The sequence below is a fragment of the Octodon degus genome, unplaced genomic scaffold (assembly GCF_000260255.1).
Source record: "Octodon degus isolate 3935 unplaced genomic scaffold, OctDeg1.0 scaffold00085, whole genome shotgun sequence".
NCBI classification, from domain to species: domain Eukaryota; kingdom Metazoa; phylum Chordata; class Mammalia; order Rodentia; family Octodontidae; genus Octodon; species Octodon degus.
In genome coordinates this window covers 1,717,991-1,727,106 of record NW_004524661.1, presented here as the reverse complement: position 1 = coordinate 1,727,106, position 9,116 = coordinate 1,717,991, and the positions used below count along the sequence as shown (strand labels likewise).

General features: G+C 57.0%; 1 protein-coding gene across 4 annotated transcripts; it reads right to left on the bottom strand.

The window, feature by feature from the left end:
• Positions 1-4,965: 4,965 nt before the first annotated feature.
• Positions 4,966-8,099, bottom strand: Irx3 (iroquois homeobox 3). 4 transcript variants are annotated; one of them, XM_004637017.2, is made up of 4 exons: positions 7,081-8,099; positions 5,799-6,910; positions 5,588-5,664; positions 4,966-5,149 (listed from the first exon to the last, which is right to left on the bottom strand). In XM_004637017.2, the coding sequence occupies exons 1-4, from the start codon at positions 7,339-7,341 to the stop codon at positions 5,055-5,057; spliced, it is 1,545 nt and encodes a 514-aa protein (XP_004637074.1). In that variant the 5' UTR covers positions 7,342-8,099; the 3' UTR covers positions 4,966-5,054. The 4 variants fall into 4 exon arrangements, with proteins under 4 accessions (XP_004637074.1, XP_004637075.1, XP_023577560.1 ...); XM_004637018.2 differs by having other exon boundaries at positions 5,588-5,654; positions 5,803-6,910; positions 7,081-8,096; XM_023721792.1 differs by having other exon boundaries at positions 5,057-5,430; positions 5,588-5,654; positions 5,803-6,910.
• Positions 8,100-9,116: the final 1,017 nt, after the last annotated feature.

The following is a 9,116-nucleotide window of genomic DNA, read 5'->3' as shown; positions in this document are numbered from 1 at the left end:
AGGGAAGAGAGAGAGAGAGAGAGACAGAGAGAGAGAGAGCCAGAGCCACAAGAGGCAGTGAAGCTCTGCTTTGCTGCTTTGTCAGGGAGAAGAAAATAAAGAGAAATCAGCCCAGCTTCAAAGGGCGCATTTCCATAATTGCCCTGTAACTTTGGCAAAATAAATCTGAGCGGCTGAGAGAAGCGCAATCTGCCAGATGAGTGCACTCCAAAGGCCCCGAGGGCTGCGGGCCACTTGTTAGCGGCCCTGTGCAGGGAGAGAATGCAGGGCTCGCCACTCTCACAAAGCCATGAAGTCACAGCCTTCCCTGGCCAGGCCAGCTGATCAGACCTGCCCCTGCCTTTGTCTCCCTCCTGCTCGCTGACCTAGGAGACACACACACAGACACACACACACACACACACACACACACACACACACACACCCCTAGGTAAAACAAGCAAGCAAGTAAATAAACAGGCCCATTTATTCGCAGAGCAAAGCTGGCAGCAGCTAGCTAGTGGCTGGAGGTAACTAGGATGCAAACAACAACTGGCCTCCAATCTTCAAGAATGTTTGATCACCGACCCCTGAAGTCCAAATCCAGGGAGAAAGACCCAACCTCGCAGACACAGTCCTCTTCGGGGCTCACTCTCTCCCTTTCACCTTCGCCTGGAGAAAGTTCCACCGACAGACCTCATCTGAGATCCATTCTGTCGTTTTCTCAGGCTTGAAGAGTTTCCTGTTGGCTGTCTCTCACCCTCACTTCCTCCTTCTAAGGCCAAGATTTGAAAGAACAAAAATGCTCCATTTAGCAACCTGTTTTAATATTTCTCTCAACAAAGCTGTGGATTCTTGGAGAAAACACTTGGTGTGATCATCCCAGACACCTTTCCCTCTTCAAGCCCAGAGTTCTTGAGCCTCAGCATGACTGACATCCTAGCCTGGATGACTTTCCAGCCAGAATGCTTCTCATCATGACCTGATGGCTGGTGAGACCAGGTGTGTTCAAAGTGCTTACTGGATCAGATCATTCCGTATGGTGGAACACTGTCTGGTGTCTTCTAGGACCTTTAGCAGTGTCCCTAGCTTGTACCCAAGAGGCATCAGTGGCACACTCATGCTGGTGAGCTCTAGATATTGTTGCACATGTGTCCAGGGTGAAAGGGGAGACAGAATTGTCTAGCTGAGGACCTGTACTCTATTCCCAACACCTCTCCCAGCTGTGCCCTCCCTGAGAAACTGATACGATTTTAGTGGCTTCTACTTAGAGGAGAAGAGCTTCAGAGGGGCTTCAGCTTCCTTGGAGAAGCAGGAGCCACATAAAAACTCAGTTGGCCACACAACAGGTGGGCATTTTTAATGTGGTCAAGCTGGTTTGCTGGGTCAGATGACAGTGGCCAATTATAACCAAGAGGACTATCCAGAAAGTACAGGAGGCCCTAAGACCCCACAATGACCTTTGAACACACGCTTCTCTATGCCTGATCCTGCAAACTATTGGATTTGTATGAATGCTTGTGTAAATTCATCTAATACACCTTCTTTATTTTCAGGATGTTGAAAAGGGGGCCTAGAGGGAGGATGAGATTTATTCTTACTCACATTAAAGGAAGTGCAAAACACAGGCATACATTTTACACACCTCTATCCAGTAATTACCTGTTTTTGATGGATAGGAGAGGTGAGAACCTGTAGTCAAGAATTCTAGGATTTAGAGTACATTTCCAGAAAGATACGAACATTTAGGCCCAAATTGTGCCACTGACAAAATTCTCAGGAAACCAAACCAAACAAACAAATACATAGAAAATGAGGTCCACTTCCTTCTTATGCAAACATTTAATTATTCTGGCTAACTTTCAAAAATAGTGGAGGCTTAGGCTTCCATGGGCTCCAAGTCACCAGAGAATGCCAGCCTGCCACCTCCTCACTCCTCACCTGGCAGGTGCATGCTCCTCTGCGCCCAGCCCCTGGGCCTCCTTTCCAAGGTACCTGTTCCTTCCTCATTGCCCTGAAAATGAATTCAACTGGAAACCATTAACACACTGTCCCCGTGGTGGATGGTCACTTAGGGAGAGTCCTTGCTTCTCCTTTGGCTCCCAGGCCCTGTGATGTGGTTCCTTCCTCCCCCAGCTCTGTGCAGATAATGAGGGAAGCAGTGCGGCACACTCCTTCCTCTGACCTAATTGATTATCCCTATACACCTCCAGTGCTTTGCATAACCAACCCCGACAGCAGAAACCCCTTCCTGGCGGGTGATTGACATATTTTATTTCTAATTGAAGCTTAATCAGGACCAAATATACCCATATTCATTCTCCCTCCCCAGTACGTTCCTTTCATACTTTAAAGACCAACCATAAGGGATGGAAGCAATTTTTGGGGTCCCCAAGAAGGTGAGGATTAAGGGGGAGATCCTGGGAAACAGAAAAATGAGGCTGCTGTCACTGGTGAGATGTGAAGATTGGCACAGGGAAGCTGCCTGCTCTTCCTTTGCTGAAAAGCTGAAACTGTTGTGTTTTGATGAGATGATACTGAGCTCAACTTATGGCCATCTGAAGAATCCAAATATTGTATGCGAGAATAGGAGAAGACATCCCCTAGTCAGGTCACCCCTAGGTTTATGCCAGCTCTCCCCTGGTACCTACATTTGCTCCTGTTGCATTGGTGTAGAGTTGATCTCATCCAAGGATCGTTATCCCTGGAATGTGATGGTTGGAGAAGCTGACTCAAATTTAGTGTCCCCTGGCAAGAGCCTGAGACCTTCATCAGCCCTCTCCAAGCTCACACATGCCTCTGCATGCTCATCCCCTCGGTAAGGGCAGGCTGCCTAATTTCTGTGGATATGACCACGTTCACAGTCTTCTCTCCAGGTCGTTCTGGGTTTGCAGAAGATCCTGAGCTGCCCCAAGGCAGACCCCTCACCTTTCTGGCTAATAGGAGGTTGTGCAGAGTACTGTCAGGAGCATGTGCAGTGGGGCTCAGGATCCAGAAGGCTGTAACAGAATTAGCATCGGGCACACTTTGCTCTCATGGTCACTAACATCACCTGCCCAGTGGGCAGCCTGCTCCTCACTCTTTAGAAGAGAAAGGGCACAGAGAATTTAATTATCTGCCCAGAGTTTCGCAGAAAGTAACTGGGGAAGCTGGGTGTGAGCCGTAGGGAAGTCTGTGAGGCTGCCCTGGGGAGTGTCTGGGGCGTAGATCCTGTCAGGATAATCATTCTTCTAACAGGAAGACTGATCCTGGTGCCAGAGTCTCAGCTTCAGGGTCCTACCGGAGACTGTTGAAAATCTCTTACCATGGGCAGAACCAGCTCCACTTTGGGGGGCTGCTGTGTGCATGAGTGCAGTGAGACCTCAGTCTTCACGTGCAATGGAGCTGAACCCAAAGGACATCTTAACAACAAGCAGGGAAAGGAGGAGTCCTCCCAGATGTCACCTGCAGGAGCCTGGATGCAGGATGCCCTTGCCAAGGGTCTGTCTCCATGTCACCAGCCCTGAGCGTGCAAGTGATCCACGGGTCGACACCCCATTCCCACTCACCCCTGGCCACTTTCCGAAGGCCCCAGTCTCTGTTTGTGTCCCCAGGGCCGCAGCGCTGGCAGCTCTGCCTGCGTTGCCCTGTCCTTGTCAGACTGCCCAGCTCCCTCCAAGCATAGAAAGTGGACGGGATTATTCTGTGCCTTGTTCCAGTGCTTCGGGTGTGCAAGCTCTTCCCACACTTCCTGGGAGCCCACAAGATGCTAGGTGTCAGGCTACTTCCTAACTGAAGAAAAGTGATGCAGAAAGACTCCTTCGTTTGGTACCCGGGGGCGTCACTCTTGCAGGCACCCCCACAACGTCTTCAAGTCAAGGGAGCAGGACCGGCAGGCGCACTGAACGAGGAATGAGGACGAGGACAGCATGACGCTGGTCCGCGGAGCCTGGCTGCCGAGGCCGCGGAGGCCAGGCGCCGAGCGGCCCTTTCGTCCTGTAGAGGGAGCTCCAGCCCCAAATTTCCCAGTTCCCTCCCCTGGCCCGCCTCTCCCCCCTCCCCCCCGCAGGCAGCCGGAGTCGGGGTTGGGAAGAAGGTGCAGGCGGACATCACGAAGCCGGCGGCGCGAAGCTGCCCCTTCAAGGGCAGGCGGGCACGCAGGGAGAGCCCTTTACCTCTCATTCCATCGTGCGCACGGCTCCTCGGAAAGGATGGTTCCCCAGGCTCGTCTCGGCCCGTGTCTGCCTCACCGCCAGGGTGCAGCGAAAGTGGAAAGGACAAGCTGGGCCTAAACAGCCCCTTTTGCTCAAGACTGGGAAGACCTCAGAGGTGTGCGTCAAAGAGTAGGAACGGAGCGTGGTGAGAAGAAGCTCCCCGGCATAGCCTCTGTGCCTAGACGCTCCCCCAAGTCCTGCTCCGGCCCTAGAGAAGGCCCCAAGGCCTCGCAGTGGCTCCCTCGGATGGACCGAGGAGTGGGCCCCGGGTTCGCAGCTCCTAGCAGGGAATCTTGCTCAGATTTCCCTCCAGTCTCTGCCTCATTTCTGAGACGGCTAAACTGCTGCACAGCTTCATCCCGAGGGCCACCTCAGTCCCGCCTCTGTTGCCTCCTCCGACATTGCTGTCCCTCACCACAGGATCGGGTCTCACCCTTCTTTCCTAATGGTTTGGGAAATACTTCTACTGGGTTGGGGGGGGGGGGCGGGCAACAGAAACCAAAACCAAAGAACCACCAAACAGAGCCTTCCCTGGGCAAACAGGCCGGTTGTATAGTCAAAGTGGCAACAGCTCATTTATTTAGCCAAAAATAGATACTTTCTTGTACAATTTGGTTCACACATATGTACATTTATCTGTATATACAAAGATTTCAGATACGCTTATTCTCATTGGGCCCCTCCCCCATCAAGCGAGCAAACACACCTCACCATCCCAGCGAATGTGGGGTGGCACAGAAGCGACTGGGGGAGCTCTGAGGGGGACTGGTTTTATTTCTTTTTCTTTCTTTTAAAGTAAATTTTCTTTTTAAGTATTCATACACGGACATGCTTACAAGTCGTTAACTATACAGAGGGTTTTGGTTTTTTTCTTTACAATTATTACAACGATTTAAAAACTGTGTTTTTAAACAAAACAAAACTAGGATGAGGAGAGAGCCGATAAGACCAGAGCGGCGTCCAGGTGGTTCTGGGCCCTGGAAGAGAGAGACAGTGGTAGCAAAGAAGGTGAGATTTAGGAAGGCCGAGCCTCCTAGGGCTTCGAGACCCTCCCTGGGATGGGACCAGGGGCAAGGAAGCCTCTCAATGTAAAAGAGTGCTCAGGTGTGGATGGATGTTCGTGCTGAGGTTTAACCACAGGACGGGCAGGTGGCTTCGGGGCCGTGGTCGGGGCCGGAAGGTGGTGGGCATCACAGAGCGGCCACTTGCTTCAGGGCATCTTGGCCCAGTCAGGCTCGGGTGGGAGAGCAAGTAGTTTCTGGGTCGCAAGAAGTGATGGAGTAAGTTTTGTTCCCCCTTTAGAAATGCTTCCCAGCCCCGTTCCCCCTTGGGGTAAAGACCCGGGTTGAATTTGGCTTTGCGTTCCGGATGCTCCCTCCTGCCCTGTCTCCCGCCCCTTCCCCAAGGCGTCTTACCGCCTGGGCACTGGCTGGAAAGCTGTCTTGAGTAACTTTTTCTCCACTTCCAAGGCACTACAGCGATCTGCAGGGAGCGAAGGAAGAAACAGGAGGGCCTTTAGAAAGCTCGGCTCGGCACCGGTCGCAGTAGCAGAGAGCAAACTCCCTTCTGCTCCCGCAGCCCGAGCGCGATCCCGACCTCCCCCCCTCTGAGCCCAACGGGCCGCAGTCACCTGCTCCGCCCTCCGCCTCCGAGGGTCTAGCGTAGGCAGCTGCTGCCGGGTGGCCCGCAGCTCCGGGGAGTCCCAGCAGGTGCTGAGGGGCCGAGCTAAGCAGGGAGAGCGGGTGCGGGCGCGGGCCGGACGGCGGACCTGGGAAGGGCCGGTTGGTCCAAGCGGGGAATTTGCCCAGCGGCGCTGAGACGAGTCTGTGAGCGGCGGCGGCGGCAACGGCCGGAGAGAGCTGCAGGGCTGGGGGTGCGACGGCGGCCCCGGGAGGGGAGCCCCCTGCGCCGGAAGGCGAGCGGCGCGGGTTGTCTGGGCTTGTGGCCGTCTCGGCCAGGGACCAGATTTTGGGTTTCTGCAAGGTGGAGGAAGGAGCTGGTGCTGGAACACAGGGGTCCAAGCCAGGGGGAGGCGAGGGTGGAGACGGTGGAGCTGCGGCTACTTGCGGCGGCGCTGGGGCCAAGCTCAGGACGGGTAGCGGCCGCTCCTCCAACCCCTCGGAGCTGTCTTCAGAGTCGCTATTTTTGGAGTCCGAAACGGGTCCCAAGCCGAGGTCGCCATCCCTCCTTGCTGCCCCAGACAAGGCCATCTCAGGCCCGGCACCCGCGCCATCTAAATTTTCCAAATCGATCTCCTCATCCTCGTCGTCTGCCAGGCCCTCGCCCCCCGTGTCCTCCTCCTCCCCCGCGAGCTCCTCCTCCAGCTCCAGCTCGCGTTTGCCATCCTCCTCGTCCTCTTCCTCGTCTTCCTCCTCCCTCTCGCTCCCATAAGCGTTGCCCTCCTCGTCGGTGCGGCTGCGGGGCGCCCACGTCATCTTGTTCTCCTTCTTGAGTCTCCGGCGCGCGTTGGCGAACCAGGTGGACACCTGGGTGAGGGTCATCTTGGTGATGATGGCCAGCATGATCTTCTCGCCCTTGGTGGGGTAGGGGTTCTTGCGGTGCTCGTTGAGCCAGGCCTTGAGCGTGCTGGTGCTCTCCCGGGTGGCATTCTTGGGACGGGATGGGTCCCCGAACTGGTACTGGCCGTAGGGGTAGAAGGCCGGGTGCGGGTGCGGAAACGCGGTGGCCGCGGCCGGATGCTGCACCCCGGGGCTGTCTTTCAGCTCATACTGCGCGCCCTGTATGCACATGGGAAAGGAAGGGGACACGCGTGGTGGAAGCGCGGGTGAGCTTCAGCTGTCGCTGCCTCCACCCTCTTGGCCCGGACCCGCAGAGTCTAGTCCCGCGCGCTCACCTCACCCAGCGTCCCTGCTCTAACCCCTCCTTCCCGGATTCGTCCGGCTCTTACCAGCTGCGGGAAGATGGGCAGTTCCGTGGCGTAGGGCAGGAAGGCGCCGTAGCTTTGGGCAGCCGCCGCTGCCGCCGCGGCCGCGGCATAGGGCGCTCCGTACACAGACGAGAGCACGTTGGAAAGGGACCCGGAGGCCGCCAGCTCCGAGGCCCCGGCTCCTGGGCCGCCTCGGGCCCCCGCGCTGCTGCCCCCGCCGGCAGAGCGCTCAGGCGGGTAGAGCGGGCGGATGTACTGGTATCCGAGCTGGGGGAAGGACATGGTGGCCCGCGGGGCACCGACGGAGAGGGGGCCCGGCCCCCGGGGCCGCCCTGCTCAGCGCCGCCCGCGGGCTCCGGCGCGCATCGGGGGCTGGGCCGAGCTTGGGCCGCGCTGCCTCCCGCGCTGCGCTGCTCTCAGCGTTTGCCTATTGATCTGCTCCGCGGCGGCGGCGGCGGCGGCGGCGGCGGCGGCGAGGAGCCAGGTCAGGTCCGAACAGATTGGCGGAGATTCCCCGGGCTCCGGGCTCTGATTGACATTTCCACGGGGCCGCAAGCCCCTCCTCTCCGCGCTGCGCTCCCTCCTTTCCGCAGCCGGACGGCCTGTGCCAGCGCCGCGCTTCGCACTGCCCTCCTCTCCCCAGCAGTGTCGCGCCTGGCTTCCTTTCGCCCTCCTCTACTTTTCACGCCCCCTCCTCTCTCTTCCTCTCCCCTCCCCTCGCTGCGTCTCTCTTCCCCCCCAGGATCGCTTCCGCTCCTCGGGAGCTGTCCCTGTCCTGGACACTAGCAAACTCTCCTCTTTTCTTCTTTGCCCCCTTTCTCACTATTGCCTTTTGTCCTCTTTTTTGTTCTCTTCACTTTTTCTTCTCTCACGCCTCTTTTCCGTTCCTCTCTCTACTCCCAATACTCTTTCTTCCACCTTCCTGCTCTCCGTGCCCAGGATTCGGGCAGCCTAAAGTTGTGGACACTTTGGGAGCTGCGCGGGGGTGTGTGTCCTAGTCTGTTTGTCCGTCCCCGCCCTTCCACCCCTCCCTCGCCCTTCCCTAAATCTCAGGTCTGACGTCGCGCCCTCTTATTCGACTTTTCCTCGCGTCTCCTTCCCGAGTCGCCAATCGCCAGGGCGCCTTCCAGGCGAGGCCGCCCACCCCCACGGATAAGCGCGCCGGGCGGGGCGCGGTGGGGCGGGGGCCCGGCGCAGCGAGTCCTTGCCCGCCTCCTCCCGCCGCGCCCGAGGGAGGAGGAGAGACGCGGGCACGCGGTTTAGGACCGGGTCAGCTCGCCCCTCCCAGCTTCCCGCTCCTCGGAGCCTCTGCTCCCGCCGCAGCGATAGGCCGGGATCTGGCCGGACCTTGCTTGGGCCAAGGGAGGCTCGGGGCTCTACCGCGCCCGGGTGCGCTTCTCAGCTCGCACTTCGCGACTGCCGGCCACTCTCCGTGGCTAAGCGACGAAGCTGAAAGAGTGAGCAGGGGTGAGGGAACGCGTCCTAAATGACGACTTTAAAGGCCATCCCACTGCCCAGGGCGTGGGGTGACAGCGTCCTACCTGAAAGCCTAACCGTGCTAGTTTGCCACATTTGACGTCTCACCAGTGTCCGGATGCGATACCCTTACTAGAAATGGCGATCTCTGCTCCGGGCCAAAGGGTGGACGCTCTGGAGGTCTTGGGGAAACGCGAAGAGTTAGTAAAGACTGAAAGCTTGTAGTAGGGGAGGAGAGAGAACCAGAAGGTTGGGGCCCCGGTAACTTTCAGATAGCACTGGGAGAAGTTTCTATGCTGGCCTTTTCGTCTGCTGAAATCCTTCCTCTCAGAACCTTTTGCTCCGCTCCCTGTTTCTTTCTGGTGCCAACCCGTTTTCCTTTTGCAAGGATCCTTCCACCGCCAGGGGTGGGGGAGGGGAACCAAGACTTTTGGTTTTACTAATGGTAGGCAATTTCCTAAATCATACTTGGAATATTAGTATCTAAGCGCCCACCTTCGCGGATTGCAGCGTGCAGTCGAGAGCGGCATTGAAACGCCGGGAATTGCTGCGGATCCGGGCTAAAAGCTTTTAGGCCGGCG

Coding starts and splice junctions, on each gene's coding strand:
- Irx3 (XM_023721792.1), bottom strand. CDS start 7,341: ATGTCCTTCCCCCAGCTCGGATACCAGTACATCCGCCCGCTCTACCCG. Junction 6,911..7,080: donor TGCCCATCTTCCCGCAGCTG/GTAAGAGCCGGA, acceptor ATGTGCATACAG/GGCGCGCAGTATGAGCTGAA. Junction 5,655..5,802: donor GGAGGCGGAGGGCGGAGCAG/GTGACTGCGGCC, acceptor CGCTCCCTGCAG/ATCGCTGTAGTGCCTTGGAA.